A 25242-nucleotide genomic window follows, 5' to 3' on the forward strand; every position below is an offset into this window, starting at 1 on the left:
ACACAACATCAACAGCTTTAGTTATTTCTTCAATTTTCATTAACTTGCACAGGCACTGGAAAATATAAACATGATTTGGACATTTAACATGGGATTGTTATAAGCTACTGTGCTGGGACTGAACACATTCAGTACATTGTACTTTCATTAAATTCCTGTTCTATTTGCTCACCTCTGACTCTAAATAGTTTCTACATTTTGCATATCAATTAAGTTTATTGTTTTTCATTTGCTTTTATGCATTATCACTAGAGCTGTTTCCATTCCATAGAGTTCTGAGTAAATATCTGACATGATTTAAAGCTGCACTCACACCAGTGAATGACAAAGCGTCAGGCCACCATTCGTTTTCAATATACACTGTAAAAACGTTGGGCTGTTCTTTTATCCCAACCACTGGGTTACACATAGTGGGTAGTTTAGTTGGGTTATTTGTTCTGTTTTTGGATTAATTTGGTAACAACCCATGATGGTTTAGATATTCTGGTCTCTTGATGGCAGTTAAAATTTTATTAGTCTAGCTCGTAAAGGACAGAACTTGCTTATTTGATATCCTGCTGCTTTCCTTAAAAATAAAGTTAGCAATATATATCCTGAGAGGTTGACTGATTTCAGGTCATTAATGTTCACTTCATTAATACTCATAAATAGACCATATAAGCTCATAGTTATATTTATAGCTAAATTACTGATGTTTTTAACACACCACTGCACTCCTGACTGCTGCCCCATGCAGTCTCTGTGCAGTCTAGTACAGAATTACACACGTGTGTGACAACAAATTGCAGGGGAAAAAAGTATCTCTTTAAAAGATATTTACATGCCAACAATAATAATAATAATAATAATAATAATAATAATAATAATTGACAATTGTAACGAATCCGGCCTCTGTGGTTCCCCCTGATCGTCACCAGAGGTCACCATCACCTGAGTATTGACTTTCCTCTCTAAACTACATTTCCCATCACTCCGCGCCCAGCACTGATTACGAGTTCACCTGCAGCCTATTACCGGGACTACTTAAGCCTCCGCCTCTCGCTCACTCTTTGCGAAGTCTTGTTTTGCCCCGGCTGACATTTCTGAGCGTTTGTGTCTTCTTTGTTGGATTACCGTGTTTGACCTTGGACTGTTTTTCTCGTTTCTGGATTCTTTGCTGCCTGCCCTGACCATCTGCCTGTTTGATCACTCTGCCTTTGTCTCGCCTCTGATTACCCTGTTTTGCTGTTGCTCGACCACGCCTGTACGACTGTGTCTGCCTTTTATTAAACGCTGCTAATGGATCCCCATTCTGTTGACTTCGCGTTACAACAATATAATTCAACAGCTGCATAATTTTTAGGCTAGATAGAGAAACACACCCAGAGTTAAAAAAATAACGCAACTTTGAAAAGGTGCTATAGAAACAGTTGGGTTAGCAGTTGGGTTGTTTTTAACCCAACATTTTTAAGAGTGCATCTGCATGACACACGGAAGGAACAGCGCGAAGTGGGGTGGGGGTGGGGGGGTGGGGTGGGGGTGGGGGGAGGAAGCATGCATGCTTACATTTGATTGACAGCCAACTGATTGGCTCAAATATGGTGCATGTGGTCAAACATTTTTTTTAATTCCCCCATTACAACTACCTGGACTACATCTGGACAGGTTATTTTTTCTGATGCAATAACACTTCACTATTACATGTTCAAAGATTCCGTCCCCAAGTATACTACAAAAATACTGGAAATCTGACACAAAGACAAGCTTTGCACTTTTCCTAAACTGATTTACTCATAAAAACAAAGTTCAGAGAGTTTAGCCATTATTACCTGTTACCAGATGAGAGGTCTCCACCTTTGAATGTAAGAGGAACATCCATAGACGCATCACTCTTCATGGAGACACAGCTGGGTAATGGCGAGTCTGGTCTCTTTACCTGGGTTAGACTTAACAACAATATGCAAACAACATCAACAACTTTAGTTATTTCTTCAATTTTCATTAACAGACACAGGCACTGGAAAACATAAACATGATTTGGACAGGGACAAAGCTGAGGGCTAGGTTGCATTGGCCTCTAGAACCCTAGATAACTGCCCCCATGTCCAAGCACTGTTAGGAAAACCAGCCATGCGTAGCCCTAGTTGACACAGGGGAAATGTTATTCGTAGCTAACTTAGATTAAGACGTAACTTCCAAGACAATTTATCTTTCAAGACTATATCAGGAGTATTCTCAGACTGCACCCAGTGCAATGTGAACTATGTTTCCTCAAGCTAAATCAGTATGTATCTGGGTCTACACGTGAGTTTTACCTAACTCCAAGGAAACCCATCTGGGTATGGAGTCTCTTCTGAAGCCGATGACAAAAATATCTCTCTTTCAAGCAATTCTGAAATACTTTGGTATCTGCTGCTAGCATCTTCACCTCCAAATTGGTGGATTTAGCCACGACTTTAGAAATACACCCATGGGGAGAGACAGACAGAACAATCCAAGAGTTTGTATACCAATGCACACTTTCGGATTCACACATGAATGACTGCGGGTTAGCAAAGGAGAGTTAGCAACAGAAGAGTTAGCAACAGGAGAATGGAGGCAGAATGGAGGCAGAGGCTGTGAAAAACCCAAGGCAGCAAGGAATGCTGCAGCTATGCTGGTCACCATGAACAGTCCTCTTTGACCAATATTATAGGGAGACCAGAGTTACTGACTCGTCAAGAATTACAACATGCTAAACACTGTAACCCCTAAGCTGCACTAAATGATCAATAAACCAACACAATGCTGAATGATTTGCCAACAGGGTACTCCCACTTCCCGGCTTCGGACCAGAAGGCGTCTATACTGCTTCACCCAGTGAACCAAAGTGGGCCCTATCTATCAGGTATTACTAGTAGGAGACTGCTGTTTGCTTGAATCTAGTGGGAAAAGAACCCAAGTGGCAGCACAAAATGCAAGTGTGGAAAGGCTCTGGAGAAGTGAGTAGATGTATGGCCAGCATATGAACAGCGTAATGGGTATGGCTCCCTAGAAGCAAGTGAGCAAATATATGCTAATTAGACCTCTGGAAACACCTACTGGAAGAAGAGTGACTCAATAATGGCCTAATCACTGTCACATGCGAGTGTGAGACCCAGTATAGGGAATATATTCCCCAACGGTAGCACAGAACCACAAGTACATGGTAAGTACATACTGCAGTGTAAATGCTGCTGGAAATGGTCAACCACAGAGCTGTCAAAAAGCTCACGACTAAAGAGTTAACGTAAGTGACAAAGAGATAAATGTGTCAGTAAATGTATCTGTTTGTATTCAATAAAATCTCTCATGTCTGAATGAGTAAACATGGTGGAGGGCATTAGTATGGCTGATATGCTATTTGATTACCTTGTTGGCTTTATCCTATGTACAGAATAAGCTACAGTGGGCTCTAAAAGTCTGAGACCGCATTGAAAATCTGGGATTTATTTTCTTCATTTAAAATTGGAAATAAACAGGAGGTTTTAGAATTGTGATATATTTAAAATAAAGAAAATAAAGGTCCAATATCTTGAATATTTAATATTTAAGAATTTGCACTATTTCTAGGTCCCTATTTAAATGTAAGCAAATGTGTGATAGTGACCATGTTAGCTGCTTTGTACAAAAGGTCAGAATTTCCTCATGTCTAATGTCTTCTACTGAAGCGTGTGTTTAGACGACACTCCGATGGATTTGATCTAAAATGGATTATGAGGATTTACACAAACTTGTGGAGTCCATGCCAGCTCGAGTGCACGCTGTCATTAAAACAAAAAGGGGACGAACCAAATAGTAAGAAACTCTGACATTCATGCAAATATCTCAAAGATTCTAATTTTCACTCAAGTTGTTTACAACAATATAATCTGTAATGTATTAAATTAGTAAAGAATGACAAATAGAAGCATTATCACTGTTCTCAGACTTTTGGACCCCACTGTACTTTGTAAAAAAAAAAAAAAAAGTGTTTAATTAAACTGTATTTCTTTTTTGTAGCCAGCTGCAGCTCCTGTTGCATTTAGAAAATGTCACTAAAGTACTGTGTAGTGTGTAAGTCACTTTAGACAAGAGCATCTGCTAAAAACTGTAAATGTAAATGCAAATTGATTACTTTGGTAGATGTTTTATAGATATGTTTGTGATTGCATTACAGTATTTGCCAGTTGCTTATGCAATGTAAACAAATGCACCCACACAGTGATCTGATCTTTATCACAAACTCCCAGAACAAATGTCTTAGCTTAATTCACTATTATAAAAAGGTCACAAGCATAAATACAGTGAGGGGAAATACATTTCACACACTTCTGTTTTTCTCATTTAATGTACTTTCAGTCCATAGATCTACTTTAATACAGTATATTTAATATAGTGTCTCACTACTTTTTTCTCTATGAATTTTGTTTTATAATCCTTTTTTCTTCTGCTTATGAATGCATACATTTTCATATTTACAAGTACAAAGTCAAAATACTTTGTGTATGTACTTTTGAAGTGGATATATGGACTGAAAGTATATTAAAAATTAAAATAAAAGTGTTCAAATACTTGTTTCCCCTCAGTGTAGCTTGACATTACAATTCTACAAAAATGTCTTGTTTAAAGTTCAAGTTTAATTTATTTATATAGCACCATTTACAACAGCAGCAGCTGACCAATGTGCTTTACAGCATCAAATAAAATAAGTAGTAAATAAAACATAATAAAGTAAATAAATAAAATTAATAAAATCACAGCTAAAAACCAAATTACATCAACGACTCTATTTTAAAATATAACAAAATATAAGAAATAGAACCAGAACTGCCATAAAATCGAAAACAAAGATGAAACATCAAGGGACATTGAAAGCGATGGAGAAGTAATGCATTTTGAGTAGAGATTTAAAAACCTGTAAAGTAGGAACAGATCTAACATGAACTGGTAAGCTCTTCCAGAGTTTAGAGCCTACAACAGCGAAGGCACGTTCCCCCCTTTTCTTTAGTTTAACTCTAGGAACAGTGAGCAATCTAAGACTACCAGATCTAAGAGCTCGAGCAGGGTTATGTAAGGAAAGCAGTTCAGATAAATATGAGGGAGCTAAGTTGTTTAAAGACTTAAAAACAAAAACAAGGATTTTAAACTCCACTCTAAACCGCACAAGCAGACAATGCAGAGAAGCTAGGACAGGAGTGATATGGGTGAATTTACGTAGGCCCATTAAGAGTCTTGCTGATGCATTTTGGACCAACTGGAGATTGGCCAGGGTAGCGGCATTTATTCCACCATACAGTGAGTTACAGTAATCTAAGCGTGATGATATAAAAACATGAATTACTCTCTCAAAGTCCTGAAAAGAGAGGAAAGGCTTGATTTTAGAGAGAAGATGGAGATGAAAGAAACAGGATTTAACCACAGAATTTACTTGACTATCAAGTTTCAGCTCACTGTCAAACACGTAAGTTTTTAACAAGGGTTTTGGCTTGGGATGTAACAAAGTGATTACTGAGATATTTTAAGGGAAAGTCACTAGGGGGACCAAAAAGTATAATTTCAGTTTTCTTTTCATTAAGGTTGAGAAAATTTGATAACATCCAGATTTTGATATCCTTCATACAAGCCAACAAAGTATCAAAAGTGTTGCTATCAGAGCATTTAAGTGGCAAATAAATCTGGGTATCGTCAGCGTAACAGTGAAATGAGACACCATGTTTCCTAAAGATGGAGCCCAAAGGGAGCATATACAGAGAAAAAACTGTTGGAGCAAGTATTGATCCCCGCGGGACCCCCCATGGGAGGTTAGCAGCTGGTGACATGTGGGTGCCTAGTCGAACTGAGAGCCTCCGGTCCTTTAAACAGGAACTAAACCAACTTAGAACGGTTCCCGTCAAGCCCACATAGGACTTAAGTCGGGCAATGAGAATATTATGATCAATCATATCAAATGCAGCAGTAAGATCCAATAGCACTAAAACAATACTATCCCCCTGGTCAATTACCATATAGATATCATTTAACACCTTTAATAAAACCGACTCAGTACTATGAAATGTTCTGAATCCTGACTGAAATGTTTCATAGATAGTGTTTTTTAACAAAAAAGAGTCATGTTCTACAAAATGACAAAATGCACAGAATCATCTATACCTCTATCCTCCCCAACAAATCCAGAGTCTATAAATAAGTTATGCCCATCCCCTCCCACTGTCGAAATGTTATTACATGGAATTACATTACATTTGACTATTTAACTGGCTGTTATACTTTCTGATGCAATAACACTTAACTCTCACATGTTAGAAAATTTAATAAGACAGATTTGTCAGAAAAAGATTTATTCCCTCCTTTTCCTAGAAGAATCCTGAAAATCTGCTGCACAGAAAAATCTATGCACTTTGGCAAATCTGTATGGTATAGAAGAGTAATTACCTGTGCCTTTTGTACAATTCTTATTATTAGGTAGGTATTTTACTGATACATAATAGTAAGTTTATTGTTTTTCATTTGCTTTTATGCATTATCACTAGAGCTGTTTCCATTCCATAGAGTGCTGAGTAAATATCTGACATGATTTAAAGCTGCGTTCACACCAGTGAATGACAAAGCGTCAGGCCACCATTCGTTTTCAATATACACTGTAAAAACGTTGGGCTGTTCTTTTATCCCAACCACTGGGTTACACATAGTGGGTAGTTTAGTTGGGTTATTTGTTCCATTTTTGGATTAATTTGGTAACAACCCATGATGGTTTAGATATTCTGGTCTCTTGATGGCAGTTAAAATTTTATTAGTCTAGCTCGTAAAGGACAGAACTTGCTTATTTGATATCCTGCTGCTTTCCTTAAAAATAAAGTTAGCAATATATACTCTCAGGGGTTGACTGATTTCAGCTCATTAATGTTCACTTCATTAATACACATAAACAGACCATATAAGCTCATAGTTATATTTATAGCTAAATTACTGATGTTTTTAACACACCACTGCACTCCTGACTGCTGCCCCATGCAGTCTCTGTGCAGTCTAGTACAGAATTACACACGTGTGTGACAACAAATTGCAGGGAAAAATGTATCTCTTTAAAAGATATTTAAATGCCAACAACAACAACAACAATAATAATAGTAATAACAATAATAATAATAATAATAATAATAATTGACAATATACTTCAACAGCTGCATAATTTTTAGGCTAGGTAGAGAAACACACCCAATGCACTGAGTTAAAAAATAACCCAACTTTGAAAAGGTGCTATAGAAACAGTTGGGTTCGTAGTTGGGTTGTTTTTAACCCAACATTTTTAAGAGTGCATCTGCATGACACAGAGAAAGGACAGCGTGAAGGGGGGTGGGGGGAATGCGAGCTGACGTTTGATTGACAACCAAATGATTGGCTCAAATATGGTGCATGTGGTACAACATTTGTTTTAATTCCCCCATTACAACTACCTGGACTACATCTGGACAGGTTATTTTTTCTGATGCAATAACACTTCACTATTACATGTTCAAAGATTCCGTCCCCAAGTATACTACAAAAATACTGGAAATCTGACACAAAGACAAGCTTTGCACTTTTCCTAAACTGATTTACTCATAAAAACAAAGTCCAGAGAGTTTAAGCATTATTACCTGTTACCAGATGAGAGGTCTCCACCTTTCACTGTAAGAGGAAGATCCATAGACGCATCACTCTTCATGGAGACACAGCTGAGTAATGGCGAGTCTGGTCTCTTTACCTGGGTTAAACTGAAAAACAATATGCAAACAACATCAACAACTTTAGTTATTTCTTCAATTTTCATTAACTTACACAGGCACTGGAAAACATAAACATGATTTGGACATTTAACATTTAACATGGGATTGTTATAAGCTACTGTGCTGGGACTGAACACACTCATTACATCGCACTTTCATTAAATTCCTGTTCTTTTTGCTCACCTCTGACTCTAAATAGTTTCTACATTTTGCATATCCATTGTAATTGCTTACAGCACAAATTACATTTAAAGCAGAACATTGTATCAACAAGTCAGTGCACTGAAATGAATTTCTTAAATACACAGACTGTGAAACCCGATTTCCACATAGATATTTGTCTACACAGAAGCTCTTACCTGTGTCCAGATGAGGGGTCTCCTTCTTTGAATGGAAGAGGATCCATGGATGCATCACTCTGCATGGGTAGTGGAGAGCCAGAAGTCGTAATCTGGAGTACACTGGACAACAACACATAAACAACTTTCTTTATTTTATTTACTCATATACAGTTACAGACACCAGAAAACACAAACATACAGCATTCTGTGTATCAGCCAAGACTCCACCAATTTACCAACACTTTTCTGCCATCAACCTTCTTGGAGCTGTCAACAGCTTATGGTTACATCCAGTGCTTAATGGTGCATTTGCTCTGCTTTTATGCATTATCACTAGAGCTGTTTCCATTCTATGGAGTGCTGAGTAAATATCTGACATGATCTAAAGCTGCGTTCACACCAGTGAACAACAAAGCGTCAGGCCACCATTCATTTTCAATATACGCTGTAAAAATGTTGGGGTGTTCTTTCATCCCAACCACCGGGTAACACATATTGGGTAGTTTAGGTGGGTTATTTGTTCCATTTTTGGATTAATTTGGTAACAACCCATGATGGTTTAGCTATTCTGGTCTTTTGATGACAGTTAAAATTTTATTGGTCTAACTTGTAACGGACAGAACTTGCTTATTTGATTTCCTGCTGCTTTCCTTAAAAATAAAGTTAGCAATGTATATCCTGAGGGGTTGACTGATTTCAGCTCATTAATGTTCACTTCACTAATACTCATAAACAGACCATATAAGCCAGGGGTGTCCAAGATTGGTCCTGGAGGGCCACTGTCCTACAGAGTTTAGCTCCAACTTTCCTCAACACACCTGCCTGGAAGTTTCTAGTATGCCTACTAAGACCTTGATTAGCTGGTTCAGGTGTATTTAATTGGGGTTGGAGTTAAACTCTGCATTACTGTGGCCCTCCAGGAGCAGGATTGGACACCCCTGATATAAACTCATAGCTATATTTATATAGTTAGTAGTTGCAATTTGACATTTTCTCTATTTTATGCAAATTAGATAAGACGCAGAAAAGCAACAAATCCAAATGCTGGCTCAAATACGTCACATGTGGTACAACCACATTTTTCATTCCCCCTATTACAACTACCTACCTGTTCCTACCTATGATTAGTTCCCATGTTTTGCTTGACTTGAAAAAAACAGCACAAACTTATAACTGTGCTTTATTCTTATAATGTCATATACCACCTATCATTAAATACGTCTAGAGACATTACTAAGAAAAATAAAGCTTGCAAGAAAATAGCAGTGATCACTGGTGTCTCTGTCACACACAAAAACACAATTTTCACACTTTTTTCACTTCTAAAATACTAGAATTATTTTAAGTACATCTTAAAGACAAATAAATTGTATACTGTAGTGAGTCATGCGCTATATCCTACATTTTGGTCACTAATCTTTCTTATCTAAACTAAAAAAAATGCTGGATGGATCATACACACCCTGTGCTCTTTCTCTCTCTCTCTCTTTCTCTCTCTCTCTCTCTCTCTCACACAAACACACACACACACACGTTTGTGTTGTGTGAGCTGAACTGAACCAAGCCGTTTGGGGCATGGATAATAATAAATGCTCACCAGTCATCTCACCCTGAGTTTGCTGAGATTTTGAGTTGCATTTTGCCACAATTGTAATTTCTTAAATTTTTAATTTAAGAAACATAATCTATTATAATTAGTGATTTTTTCAAATTTAGGCTTTAAGTTGACACTGAACACTTATTACTAAAAAGTGTAGAAAATAGAGCTTCTTCAGTTTCATTTGGCCACCACAGCATAAAACCACACATGGGTTACCAAAGCTTTGAATAGGTCATGTTGTTTAAAATAGCCTTCAAATATTCCAGCTAGTCTGTGGGCAAAAACTGATTAACTCAAAAACAAGCTACGTTTACATGGACACTAATAATCCGATCGTAATTGGACCAGAAGCACAATCAGATTTAAAAAGTCACATGTAAACACATCAATCGGAATGAATTGGCCAAAACCGATTAAAATTTCATTCGGATTGTAAGGGGTGGTTTAAACCTTTTCTAATCCGATGGAGAGGACATGTAAACACTTCATCGGATTGAAAATGAAACCAGATAGTTCTGCGCATGTGCAATGATGTACAAATCACGTAATGACGTATGACGCACGGCTGTCAGCGGTATTGGAGATCTGACCGTAGCCTCACCAGGTGCCATGTTCCCCTCCACCATGGAGCAGAGTGTCATAAATGACTGTCATCCTAAAATTCTCCTTCCACTCCTCGTCTGTGAAGTGGTGCAAGACGACGTTGTCCCGCCGGTCCTTGCTTCAGACCCTCATCCACAGACGCCTTGTTCTGGGCTCGGGAAGGGGCGTTTTAACTGCTTGATAAATACACGCAGTACCGCACAACACATCACGCGCTCAACGTCTTCTAATTAGCAGCTGAAATAGGCAAATGCTAAGTCTGCTTTTTAAAATGAAAAAAAGAAGCAATGGCAAGAGAGTGGCTGCTAGTATCTGCGTGTTGGGACGGCGGGAAACGTGTATTCGTGCACTGTGCGCATGTCCGAAGATCAAACCCGATTCTGTCATGTAAACGCGCATATCAACCCGATTACTTTATTCAGCGCTCTTGTAAACACTGCGATCGGATTAATCAATCTGATTGATTTCATTCCGATTGAAACAAAAAGTGTCCATGTAAACGTGACTAGTGTCAATCAAATCTCGAGCCGCTGTTGTGCCGAAAAAAGCACCCCTGTCGCGGGAACGCGCATTTGGAGATAGATGCCTCACAACGGAAAGAAAAGGAATAACAGCCGCCGTTATCATTAGCGTTCGCATTTGTTCTCATTAAAGTCCAGATATAATTAGTAAGTATGGTGGAATATTGTTTAACAAGTGTGTAGCAACAGGGTGAGGACTAGGCATGCTGGTTTAAAATACACTAGATGTTCTCAGCGTGTCAGATATTACTGTTTGTCTGGATTATTTCAGCCTATAAAAGAAGCTTGTAAAGTGCATATACTGGAACAATGTATCAACAACATAATGTAACACTTTGGTATTTTGTGTTTGCGTGAAATGAAAAATAAAATTTATTGACTTTTTGTTTAGATTGGATGCTATTTCAAAAATGGGCTTTTGAATAGGCTTCTTCTGAGCTCACACACTTAAATAGAACAAATGTAATGCTTTTCACGGCAAACTCCTCTGCCAGGAAATGCACCCCCTCATATCTCCCTCTAGGAAAGTGCCACAAACATGAAACTCACCCCACTTCACCCCATCGGCCCTACCACTATACTCTCCAAATTATTTGACACTGGCACAAACGCAGCCACATTTTGACCGCCCAAGTGCTTCGAACCCTCGCGTCCCCGTGATCCTATCACATGAGAGCAGCCCAACAACCAGGAAAAACAACAGCACTTTCACATCTCGAGATGCCTCTGAAACGTCAGTAGGCCTATCGAGCATCCAATCACTAATTGTAATATCATCCTTAACGATGTTATAATGTAAAATATAACATGTAAAATATATAAAGTTATGGAAAATTATAAATGTTGCAGCAATGCTACAGGAACATTTATAACATTAACATTATATAAAATCATGATCAGAACATCGAAAAAAACGCGCAAAATATACATTCTTAAAAATAAAAGTTCCTAGTTCGCCATGTTATGATGTATTTAGCGTTATAAAATCGTGATCATATCTTTGCTACAGGTATCCACACGGCCCTGCTGTGAGTAGGCCAGCGTTTGGACCTGGAACAAAAGGTTTAAAGTATGAGCCGACTGTATGACTTAAAGCCACTGGCGGTAATCACTGTCAGAGTTTATACCATTTGACTATTTATTCTTATTTTCCTGTGGGAGAGACATCAGTTCCAGTATAACACGGAGTTTCAGGTGACACTCACTTCCCTTTCTTCCCCTGATCCTCCCTCCCTGTTCAAGATACAACTTTTACCACAGCAGTTTAACTCACGAACAAGTTCATTTCTCATAATGTTCCTTTTACACACACAGTATACACAAAACCTAAATCCATTCTTCTTGCCTAAAACAGGTTTTTGTACGAGAAAAAAAAGATTTCTTACCATTAGCAAACAGCAGTCGTTCATCAAAATGGCGTCGAGGATAAGAATCACTTTCACTTTCACTTTTACAGCAACACGTCACTGCAGACTAAAGTTTACAGACCACACAATCATACATATAATCTGATATAATCTGTGTGTGTGTGTGTGTGTGTGTGTGTATAAGGTTACTTGTGTCAGTGTTTGGCAGATGTTGTAGTTTGATATTAGTGTATTAATGTCCACAAGCAGAAACAATTTAGCTGTAGACTTCAAAAAGCTACAGATTTGGGGGAAAAAAGGAGCAGAACGGTTCCAGTGAAAATATTTTTGTAAATATTAATTTAATATTAAGAGTTATATTTTTATTCATATGAGTTTGGATTTTAAATTAATAAATTTATGACAGAGAGGCCATTTCTAGCTTTTCAGTAATACTAAACCTAAAAAATTTTGTCCTTGCATTATTTTCCCTTCTGCACGTATTATTTGTCTACATGTTACTGCAACATTCTACCACTAGATGGAGATATTGATTAAAAAATCTTTCTAACATATCCTGGTAATATTCACATGATACTGTTTTTAAGTGTATTTATGGAGTTTGTATAATACAGTTATCGATTCAATTATTTAGAAAAGAACAGCATGTGGTAAGAAAATAGTAAATAATACCCCATCTCATAAAATCTACACAATATTTACACCACCCCCCATCTTGTAAAATATACACATAATCCACACAACCCTAGCCCACCAAACAACGACAATAACAACAACAAAAAAACTACACAACATTTAAACCCTTTTTATTTCTTTTTAAATCCTTAATACAGAAAAGCTGCATAACTGTATAACATTATTCTTGTGGAATGACCAATACCAAGGAAGTCGTGCTGGAAAATCCACCATTTTGCAGGCTACTCCTCTCCTGTTTTGTTTTTCTGCATGACGTCATGACGTACTGCGCGTGTTTACGTGGTGTGACGTAACGGCGCGCGAAACTTTATTCTGTTTACGGAAGTTCAACATGGCTCTGAACGCTTCCTACCGCTAACTAATAACGTTCTATAATTTATAGCTTTTCTAATCGTGTTGTCGCGTTTTATACAATGTGCTCAGAAGCAGCACGTTACTAAAGTTTTTTTAATGGAAAAATAAGGATGTTATGGTGCTATTTAAGTGAAATTTTCAATGGACCTCGAGGCGGAAGTCATAGAGTTCAGAGTCCCTACTGAAAACAATAAAACCATTTTTATTTGGGACATACAGGCATCCTTTTCCCAAAAGTATATTTATGTAAGTAACACAAACTATGTTTTTTCCCAAAAGTATATTTATGTAAGTAACACAAACTATGTTTTTTCAGGATTTTCAGCCTCTGTGCAGATTTATATTTCTTTTATTTTTATATACATACCTATTAATAACTGGATTATTTCTATTCTATATTTATATATACATAATATCACATTATTAATATATTAACTGTGATGACATAATTTGGCAAATTTTTATTTTGTACTTTTCAATATACATTTAGTGGCCATTAGGTAGATTATTACTTACATGTAACTTATATTTACCATTTTTTAATTTAAATTAATTTTTTAAAATTTTTTTTTACCAGGTGCACTTACTATTAGAATTATAAATAGTTTCATATCCTCGTATATAAGTACACTACATAGGATATGAAATAATCATTTCTATACAGCCGACTTATATAGTCCTCTCTGTGCCTGGATTACGAGCCCTTTCGTATTCAGTGACAGGCTGATCGCAATAATAAACATAATTGGAAAAAATATATATATCTTTGTCTTAAATATGTGAGGAAAATACTGTTTAAACACCACAGAGGTAAAGCAGCACGTTCCTGCTGTAGAACATTTCAAAACCCTCAAACAATATCATAACAACTCGTGAAACAAAAAAAGTTTTAAAGCGAGTTTTGGGTGAAAGTTATACTGCATGCATGCACGAGAGAAAATCTTAAGCTTAAGTGTGATTGCTTTCTGGTGAAGATTTATTGGATGATGAATCTGTTTACTTTAAGGACAGTGCGACAGACATATGTGTGGTGTATATGCAAAAGAATTGTAGCTCTCAAAGTACACTATATGGTCAAAAGTTTGTGGACACCTGACCATCACACCCTTATGTGGGCGTTCCCCAAACTGTTGCCACAAAGTTTGAAGCACACAGTTGTATGGAATGTCTTTGTATGCTGTAGCGTTACAATTTTCCTTCACTGGAACTAAAGTGTCCGGTCCAAATTCATTTCAGCATGACAATGCCCCTGTGCACAAAGCAAGCTCCATGAAGACATGGTGTGTGAAGGTTGGAGTGGAAGAACTCGAGTGTCCTGCACAGAGCCCTGACCTCAACCCCACTGAACACCTTTGGGATGAACTGGAACACTGACTGAACCCCAGACCTCCTCGACATCCCAACATCAGCGCCTGACCTCACTAATGCTCTTGTAGCTGAATGAACACAAATCCCCACAGCCACACTCCAACATCTAGTGGAAAGCCTTCCCAGAAGAGTGGAGCTTATTATAACAGCAAAGGGAATAAATCTGGACTGAGATGTTCAACAAGCACATACAAGCGTAATGGTCAGGTGTCCCAGTACTTTTGTCCATATAGTGTAAGCAAGGATAAGGCAGAAGAAAAGAAAAACCTTTGCAGAGGGGAGAGAGAGTGTGGTGAGGCCTCTGTGTGTGTGACGTCAAAAACTGTAAAACACATCTCTAAGTTCAAGTTTTTTTTTGTCTGATTGCATCTTTTCCAAATAGATAAGAAGAAAAATGGGAAAATCTATCAATCTACCAATTTAGACTAAAGCTCAGCATGAGCAGTGAATTTTTTGCAGCACATGGCAGCAACCAACATAAAAAGAGCTAAATGAAATGTTCATGACTCCACAGATTGATTAATAATAAGTAGGTTAATCATTTCAGTATCAGTCTCGGTATTGATGAGCACCATAATTACATAATTACCTTATAAACTGAAATATAACTCAACATAATTGCCATACTGAACCCAAATCTACACCTCACAAATCTTCACATCACAGCGTCTCCATACTTTATGCTCTTTATTTTCTCCAACAGTGTGTGAAGTTCTTCTGAGTCTTCTTTTTGGCATTATTCCCTGTCACAGGAGTCTCTGTGGAGTGTGTATTCTGCCTTTGGAGCGCTCTACCTGGTGAAGGTGTGTCCCAATGCCTCAGTGGTCGCCCCGGGCTTTTATGCACTGGTCAAGTTTTACTCCGCTGCACAGGCGTCCAAGGCTCAAAGAGCCACTGATAAACAGTGTCTGTTCCAGGAAGTTCCACTCAAAGTAATGTAGCACTTCCTTTATTTTCAAGTCAAGTCAACTGTGTATTTATATCTCATTTAAAGGCAATGTGCATTCAGGTATTTGCTTTTTTTAAGTTACAGAGTCCATTAATGTGTTCACAGATGTTATTTAATTTGGTAATGTGGCTTTATTATTTTCTTGCAGAACTTTGGAGTTGTATCATTTTTGTGTATCAGACTGTAATCAAATGTTTCATGCTAGTACCTATACTCCACCATTAGATGTCAGGCTTTACTGCGCAATCATCCACCGCATGCTGAATTGATTTCTGCTGAAAAAAAACAAAAAAAGCTTGTTCCTTGTAAGAGATCTCTTGGTTTTTATCCCTCCAACTGCCTATTTTAAAGATGGAGATAGATTTTAAAGGACTACAGCTACTTTTGAAGGTGGATATTTGGGCTGTGTGGTTTGAATATTTTCTTTTTCTTGCCTAGCTGGTCTAAAAATGAAGGCAAAGGAACCTGATAATAAACAGATTGTCCTAAATAAAACTAATCCAAGTAACTACAGTACACTATTCATGCTTTTAGAAGAATAATAAATAAAAGTAAAATAAAATAGCTTTAAAAGTGTGCAGGTCCTGGATACAATAATGTTAGTTAACTACTACTGAGAAGAGCTAGTTACATTAAATTGATGGATTTAGGCTTTGCTTTAGACTGTATAAGATCCTTTTCTATAGCTTCTAACCACTATTTACTAAGTTATAGAAGAAAAAGAGCTGTATTTCTTACAGCCTTGTACACAGAACTGCACAGGCTTTGTTTTACTGAACTTTTATCTTTGATTAGAAAAAGCAGATTGAGCTATACTTAGGCTCACAATTGTTTTTTCTTCCTAATGCATGATGGATGTTGCTGTGACAAAACACATTGTGGCAGTAAAATCATAACAGCATTACAAAAATCATGAAATCTTGAAAAATCAGGAAGCTGAAAGTTACTGCACTACAGAATACTGTAATACGTGACATAAAAATGCCAGTTTTATGCCAGGATGTTTCTATAATTCTGTTTCTGTAAACGGTTGCTTTACTGGTTTAATAATATTCTATATGTTTGCATTATATTATGTTATGTAAATTAGTATGAGTTGTGATGGTAAACCATTGTAATATTGTGCATTCTATATTTGTACCTTTCAATGTATAGTTTAGTTTTCATATCTTTGATAAAGTGTCCAAGATCTTTTGTTTCCGTCTGTCCAGGTTAGGCTAAGCACAAAGCAAAACCCAGCTTTCCTCTCTGGATCCCAATCCCTCAGCCATGCTAAGTGCCAAGACTTGGCTAATCATTACCTGGGCTATAATGGATGGTCAACTCACATCATCACTGTGAGTAACATAGTTTAAAAAATGTTTTTAAATGTTTGGTTCTGTGAATATTGCAGTACTTTGTGTCTCAGAAGATCCATTATGTTGAGAGATGTTACAAATCTTCTCAATAATACACAAAATTTTTGCCAAACACCAGTTATTAAGTGTGTTCTCAGCTGAACAGTTCACTTCCAGCTTATCATGAACAACCGTTGAGATGGCTTACGCTCATCTTCCAGGTGAAGGACATATCGAAGTGTGCAGATGTGGGTTGGAGCTTGGATACAGGCAGCCAGGGAGAGCTGCTGAAATACGGCTGTATCGTGCAGCTCACTCTCCCTCAGCATGGAGTGACGTGCCGTGGGGTTGGTGTTGCAGAGGAAGTGGTTGATCAGGAGAAAGGTGAGGGAACCATATTGGTAAGCATAAAGCTATCTTTACCGCTCATCATAATAATGATTAACATTTTCAGATTAACATTTTTCCACAGTTTACTATATTATCACAATGTTGGAGTTAAAATGACTGAAACACTACTAAAAATTATCCCTCTGTTGCTTGTGGCTTTCTTTCCAACTTCCACTGAATTCTGGTCCAAGACACAGAATTAGAAGATAGCCTTAGACCTTTTTTACACTTGCTCCTTTCATGCCTTGAGTATTAGGATTATTTAAATTTACATTTCTTAATTTAGCAGATTTTTTTCCCCAAAGTGAAGGTTAAGGGTTTTCTCAAGGCCACAACAGTAGAGTCTTGGTGATACCGAGATTCAAACTTACAATCTTCCTATCAGTAGTATAGAGCCCTAAAGTTTGAGCCCTGGCTGCCCTAACCAGTTATATCCAAATTAGGGATGCACAATATATCGGTGGCCATATCGGTATCGACTGATAAATGTCATTTTTAATGTTATTGTTATCAGACCAATAAGAAAATTAGGTTGATATATTAAAGCAGATGTGACACCTGACACCTACCAATGTGAGGTAATGCGGAGTGAGGAGGCAGTAGAACAAAAAAACTTCAATACAACTAATTTAATAAGTCATCTGAAGTTTCGCCATCCAGAAATTGATAAAGATTATCAGACAAATGTGACTGCCAAACAAACAGCAGCGGTACCCTTTACCAACATTAAGCCAGTACAACAAACACTTGACAGCGTGAGGAAATTCCACAAGGACAGTGCCAAAGCAAAAGCTATCACATGCAAAGTTCTGGAAATGATTGCACTTGATGACCAACCTTTCAGCATTGTTGAGGACTCTGGATTTCATCGGCTAATCGAATTTATTTGATTATTTAACATGGTACTCTCTCCCTAGCTGACAGTACTTCTCTGACGTTTCGCTTCCCGCTTTATACAATGAATTAGCAACACATATCCATGCGCTTTTGAGCAAAAATATAACTAATATAAGTTTTACTACTGACATACGGAGTTCTGATGTATGTCCAGTGTGTATGTTGAGCCTTAGTGCTCAGTGGATTGAGGAAAATTTTGAGATGATGCACTTGTTCAGTGGAACATTATGAAGGATTATGGTGCATGTTGTTCTGCGAGATAATGCCTGAAATATGGCTAAGGCCATGGAAGGTTGTGGTTTGAACAGTCTTGGCTGCATGGCTCATACTCTTCAGTTAACTGTAAACGAAGGAGATCTGAGCCAGCGCAGCATCTCCGACTGTTATGGCGATACAGAGAATTTATCCCAAAATTTATGGCACATGCATTTTGATTCTTTATGTACGTAATGTTGTCCAATGACTTGAGTTCATTATTTATGCATTATTTTATTTTTTGTCAGTAATTGTCAGATTTTTTCTGATCTAGATCTTTCCTTGTAGTTTCCTTGTTTTCTGCAGTAAAGATTTTAAAATAAAAGCAGTTATCTCTCTATATGTTTGCCTTTTGTTTTTGTAATCAGACTCACAAAAATTTCTATCAAGGTTTAGATTTATCAGCCAATATATCGGTTATCGGCTTCCGGTTATCGATATCAGCCAAAATTTCCATATCACTGCATCCCTAATCCAAATTGATATTATGTGCATAGAATGAAAATGTAAACTCAACCATTTGAAACAGATTTAAATCTGATCACTCGAACCACTCCAGGAGGTCAGAGACATAGTTTAGTCACATGTTATACAACTGTAAATGCAACTGTGTCTCCATTACACACACTATATACTGTAGATAACACACATGCTCCATGAATGTTGAACTTTAAAATTTTCTTAGCAAGATTGAAAACTGCACAGAACAATCTTGTTTTTTGATACGGCAACCATCTTCCTCATAAAGCAACTAAAAACGAGGACCAACATTGAACGTTTAAATGTAAGTAGCTAATTTGCATATTGACATATAATACACCAATTGGATTTCAGTCTTGCTAAAGTGAGTTTTATGCTGCGAGTTCAGTTGTTTTTTTGTTTTGTTTGTTTTTTTGAGATTTTTACTTGGCCGAATTGTATAACAGACTGTGTGATAATGTGTGTTATATGGTGAAGATCCTCTAACAATAGACCTGCGATTAAAGCAAATGACTGTGCTCTGCTTACATAATGAATTGTCCGGAAATCATCTTGTGCAAAACAAACATTCTTCAGAGTGAGCCTGATGTAATAAGGTGTTTTTTTTTTCCTAGGCATTAGCATGTTTCATTTACATTTTGCCATCATTGCTAGCTTATTTGTAGCAGTCCTGTGTGTTGCTTCTATGTGTGGCGGTAGTAGCGCTCATACTCTGAGGTTTTTTTTTGCTTTCTTTGTTTCTTTATGTTTGGTTGCATTGGCAATAAATCAGCTGCTGATAATGTGAGTATGTCACATTATGTGTTCTAAGAGCGTCGATCTCAACTCACAGCCAAAGAATTCTTCTATGATGTACAATTTTTGTCTGCTCGCTTAACCGGAGATGCATATGAGATACATGTGTAAATGCAGTTAGTTAAAATCTTCCTTCAGGTTTGTCCAAAATAAGGCCCTTACCAGATTATATGATATAACTCATTATCGACACATTTCTACATAAAAGTATTATTGTAAGGACATAGGTTACTGGAATGCATATATCACTTCTGGAATGCATTATAATGGTGCAATATTTATAATAGTTGGGTATATTAAATGTCTCTTCCCTTTCAGGTCCAGAGGAAAAGCTGTGGAAAAGGGGGAAGCTCATGAAATGGGCCAAGGATAAAGCAGTTGTTGCAGCCTTTGAGAAAGTGTTACTAATAGTTCTTGGTAGGTAGTGCTGATAATAAAGTAAAGTATTATATTCTATATTCAGCATTGCAGGGGTTAGGAATTCTTATGCTTCACCTGTTATATCAACCATATTAAAATACAGAGCGTTCAGTGTTCATATCACCTCGTAATAGCAATATGTATGACTGAACATAATAAAAGACAAAAGGCACTTTAAACAAAACTGTCAAGTGTAAAATAACACGTCACAGTGTGACCTTATACCCTTCCTGCACCTTTATGTGAAACATTTCATTATTTAAAATGACTTTAGATGATATTATTGACTTCTGATCCTCAGGTAATGGAAAAGTAGCAGTGGAATGCCGAACTGATCGAGAGGAAATTCTGCCAGATGAGAATGTCGAGGGAGTCATCCAGGTAAGTGTGTCTTTTCAGTTGTTAGAAAGTGTTAACAATGTGTACAACAACTAAAAATACAGCAAAATCCTTTTGATTGGAAAATCAAAAGTCGTGCTCTGTAAAAATCCAGGAAATCACATAAAGAGTAGACATAATATTTCACTGGACTTGATTTTTTTTCTGAAAGGCTAAAAAGCATGTTGCAGCTTATCTAGTCTAGTCTAGAATAAAATCTTGCATGCATTAGTACATGAATCCCCAACCCTCTAGCCTCGATTTCCACATCCACGATCTTGAATGTACTATGCCTATATATCAGATAGCGATTTCAGGTAAGAATTGAAGAGTCCCAGTCAGGAAGGCTGAGATTAAAATGTAAATTTGATGAAGAGTAATCCAAAAAGTAATCCAGTGTTTAATGCAAAAAAATAAAAGTAGTTCAAAGGCAATGAACAAAGAATAATCAAAGCAGTCAAGATTAAATCAATAGTAAATCCAAAATCATTGCAAGGCTCCACTTCCAAAGTATCACACGTGTGTGCGCGTGTGTGCGCGCGTGTATGTGTGTTTCTGACCTATGACCTTTAAGCTTAGGGCAAATGCTGCAGCTATCTAAATTTATTTTTAACTCTTTAACACCCTTGTATGTTTTTCTTGGTGTTTGTCTACTCTAGCGGGAAGTTTTGGTCACTTGCGCAAAGTTTGTTAATTTTTTCACTTGTTCCTCGAAGCCCCCTTGTGGTTTTATGTCCTCTCCCGCTGCACTGAGGCCCTTCTTCCGCTTCAGCTGTTGAAAGATTTTTTTTCTTCTGATTCTCTTTTTTGCACCTGTTTTTGTTGTGTTTCAATTTCAGTCTGAAGTCCAAATTACTTGAGAAACAAGGTTCCCCGACAAACTGCATCATTATTTTGTGTTTGGATTTTTTTCTTTCTTTTTTTTTTTTTTTTTTACTTTTAATCAGGTCAGGTTGTTCGTAAAAGCCTTTTATATCACAGTTATGTTGAATTCTAAAATGTGAAGGTGAATTAGTTTTTTATAACAGCAGCTCTGACAGCAGTGCCAGCTATAATTGTATTTATTTAGCATTTATGGAAGGAGTCTCCAGTGTCAGTGCTTTGTAACAGTCAGAGATAAAGCTGTAACTTTAAGTTTTCCGACATCTTAATCTTTGCATTTGTAGGTAACATGACAAGCTTTTTTTTGTCTTATTAGCTTCAAAACAGAGAAAAAAAGAGAGGCTGGTGAGGGAACAACTGTTTATAGCCGCTATAATGTAAATGAGAACAAGAGCTAATACAACATTAAATTTAACTATAAACAGTTAAAAAGTAATAATTAAAAATTTGTAATTGTTGGCAAATTGCATTTGTTATGAAAAATAAGACACTTCAGGATGTGCTGTTGTAGGAAAGTAATCTACATCAGGGCCCTTTAACAGCCCTTTGCTCCTTACTTAAATAACAATTGTAACTCCTTGTAAATCTATTCCTGCTGATTAATGGCTTTTTAGCTCTCAGTCTCTCTCTCTTTCTCCTGCAGGTTAATGACATTTCATGGAGTGACGTTGAGGCTGTTGCAGCAGAGGAAGAAGATTTACCATGGAACTTCACAATGGACCTCTCTCATTAACTTTCACTTGTGTTTAAGGTTAAAGCTATACTTTATTGACCAACCACTATGTTGAACCACTGAAAGAGAAACTGAGCAACTGGCAAACTAGAGTGTTTTATATTTTTAAGAGTTTCATTTTGTGAGTAATAAAAAGTGTCCAAGACCTCTCACTGTCTTAGAACTTGATTCGCAGCAAATATATAGACATATTTTCTAAATACGAATGAACCTGGGTTTGCAATAGCGACACTGTTTTTCATAACTACTAACTAGTAGTCATGAAAACCTGTGTGTGTGTGTGTGTGTGTGTGTGTGTGTGAGTGTGTGAACTCAGTTTGTAATATTAAATGTATTATACATTATTACAAAGAGCACCAATGTTCCCAGACACAAGTTTTCTTAGAGTTCATCCAGCATTGAACTATAATGATTTTCTTTTTTAAAAAAACAATAAATATAGGACTTGCTTTGTTTGAAGGTTTGTTTATGAGAAATTATAATTTATTTGTAGATTAAACACATTAAAATGTTTGTTTTAATGTTTTTACTATCTTTGCTATCCCATCCACATCAAACGTACTTTATAATGTGAATGATAATTTTCATGTTAAGTAAGAAATAAAACACTGGCTGCAGCTTATTAATTCATTAATGAACAACACAAAGTGCATTTTATCCATTTATTGTTACATTTAATGTTATGAAATTAATGTTGTGGAACTAACTAACACAAGTTAGCTCCTGTTATTACTTATGTTTAACAGCTATAACCTGTCGTTCCCTCACCAGCCCCTCTTTACGACAGAATGATAGATTAGCATGGGTGCATTAATATAAACCTGTTTTGCAGCTGCACTGTTATCAACACCTTCTGACCAATCAGAATAAAGATTTCAACAGCACTGTGATATATAAACATGTTTAACCTTCTCCTAAAGAGAAAGAGAAGTTAACAGCTTTTAAGGGTTTTTAAGCCATTTTCAGTCTTTTAACCTCAATGAATTGTGTTGTTAGACTTATTCTAGATTTTTGGGGGTTGCTTCGATGCCCTTTTTCCACCATTTCTTGAAACCGAAGTCCTGAAAGATTACACATGTGTGAATCACCAAACCCATGTGTGTGTGTTTTAATGATCGATAATAATAAATCTGATGTGTCTTAGAGGGAGTGAGTCAAGTATGTAATTAGATGATAGATCAGTGAGACTGCATGAGTTTCATATTTACCCAGCAGGCATTAAGGAGAGCAGGAAGAGTCCCAGGCACCTGTGTGTGTGTGTGTGTGTGTGTGTGTGTGTGTGTGTGTTGTGGTTCTCAGCTCTACCAGTGACTCTCTCAATTGTTGACATTATTTTCACTTCCCTCTTTTCCCTCCCTGACTCTGCAGCAGTGGTTCTAGCACTGGGTATCACTTGGTGTTTTTTTTTTTTACCGCTTTCTCGTTGGCTTTCACTTTTCTCAACAGTTTTATTTCTCGCAGTATGCAGATGACTGTGGATTCCGAGTTTGGATTCTTAAGTATTCTCTAGAATCTGACTAATATTCCCAAGTGTCATTTTTGTGAAATCAGTACTTATGATACCTTTGATGCAGAGTAGTATATTTACGTGTATACATGTACATGTATAACAGGTTGTGAAATGCCTGTCTGTGTTTTTACACATTAAAAAATAATACAAATTTGTAAACTCTACATCATTTCCCTTTTTAAAATAGAATGGTCATATTTTGGTGTTTGTGGTTAGGGTCAGGGTTAGGGTTCTGCATCTGTGTATTCACTTATCAGAAAAGTCCCAATAATATCTCTTACTACTGTTGGTCCCATAGCTTCACTGATTTATTTAAAGGTACATAAGGAAGTAATATTTAAACACACCCCATACTGTTTTGTCTTTACTCTTCTAAACCTGTATACTCTAATGCTTTAGAAAACCCACTATCTGGCCTCACCAGACGGGTTCCCGTTTGAGTCTCAAGGTTGCTTTCTCATGGCATTTCAGGAAGTTTTTCCTCAGTGCCGTCACCTCTGGCTCACTCATTAAGGACCTAAATCTACAGCTGGATTTCTGAAAAAGCTGCTTTGTGACAATTTGTTATAAAGTGCTATATAACTAAAATTGACTTGACTTACACACATACACACTACCAGCTTGTGATTTTAGTCACCTCACTCACATTCGCATGTTCAAACAAGTGTTTAATGAGAGGTGTCTATGGCTCACACACACACCACCTCATCCTGTAAGTGGTGGTCTCAACCCTAACCCTAACCCTAACCCAACCTGAGCTCAGAGGGGAACTAAGGTAACGTTAGATTTGCCATATCAGGAAGGTGTCCAGAGATTTGATCATGAGCTCCTGTTGAAATGAGACGTCTGCATTGGTCTAGACAGGAATGCTTGGATTTGTCATGGTTTTTCAGACAACATTGCTGTACTTGTAAAAAACAAAAAAACCAAAATGTGAATGCGTCAATGAGCCCAAGTATTGACTGGATACTTGGTGAACAGCATGACCATCAGCTGAAAAACATGTGTGATTAAGAGCACTTAACCAGATCTCATGCTACTTTTAGTTGTCTTGATTTAAACTAGCATTAGCCATTACCCCTGAGGGTTAAACTAAAATTAGGTGAGTCAGCCACAGTACCACAGTTACTCATGTGGGCTTGGGCGCTTGTTCTTGTTGTTCTTGGAATACACATGAAGTCCTGATGATTGACTGAACCTCCCTGAGCTATTAAGTTAGTCTTGATGATTAACCGAAGCTCACCTGAGCTGACAATGCTCAAGTGTGACTCAAAAACAAGGTGGCCATGTGATGCAGAATCCTATGACTTAAAATTAACCTTAACTTTTATGGTTTATTTGTGGCACGATTCTGTACTGCAGACTCCATCAGGGGCGGGGGACTCAATGGATAGGGCTCTACACTACCGATCAAAAGCATCTCAAAGTTAGGATATCTTAACTGGGAGAGAGAGTGCTCAGTGTGATGCTCGCTCTACAATTTGACCATGATCGCTTTTGTGTTGCTTTTGTGAGACTTTGTACCACTAAACTGCCTGTGCTGGGTCCTTGGGCAAGGCCCTTAACCCTCTCACACCCTACTCAGCTCAGCTGTTATTTTGGTGTTTTTGATAAAAGTGTT

At 37.2% G+C, this 25242-nt stretch overlaps 2 protein-coding genes across 2 annotated transcripts in view; one reads left to right on the forward strand and one right to left on the reverse strand.

The window, feature by feature from the left end:
* The window catches only part of LOC117595891 (NACHT, LRR and PYD domains-containing protein 12), a 120999-nt gene extending 108750 nt beyond the window's left edge, over positions 1-12249 (reverse strand). Inside the window, exons 1-4 of the mRNA XM_053228311.1 lie at positions 12196-12249; positions 8105-8206; positions 7617-7733; positions 1809-1925 (exon numbers count right to left, since the gene is read on the reverse strand). Of these exons, the coding sequence (XP_053084286.1) occupies positions 1809-1925; positions 7617-7733; positions 8105-8169 (299 nt within the window). The 5' untranslated portion in view covers positions 8170-8206; positions 12196-12249. The remainder of the gene's footprint in view (positions 1-1808; positions 1926-7616; positions 7734-8104; positions 8207-12195) is intronic.
* Positions 12250-13149: 900 nt separating this feature from the next.
* On the forward strand, positions 13150-22741 carry rdm1 (RAD52 motif containing 1). Its single transcript, XM_026945970.3, has 7 exons — positions 13150-13473; positions 15348-15527; positions 16756-16881; positions 17103-17265; positions 20017-20115; positions 20420-20499; positions 22022-22741. Exons 1-7 carry the CDS (start codon positions 13369-13371, stop codon positions 22109-22111), a joined length of 843 nt encoding a protein of 280 aa, XP_026801771.3. The 5' UTR covers positions 13150-13368; the 3' UTR covers positions 22112-22741.
* Positions 22742-25242: the final 2501 nt, after the last annotated feature.

Source organism: Pangasianodon hypophthalmus, chromosome 23, assembly GCF_027358585.1.
Source record: "Pangasianodon hypophthalmus isolate fPanHyp1 chromosome 23, fPanHyp1.pri, whole genome shotgun sequence".
Taxonomy (NCBI): Eukaryota; Metazoa; Chordata; class Actinopteri; order Siluriformes; family Pangasiidae; genus Pangasianodon; species Pangasianodon hypophthalmus.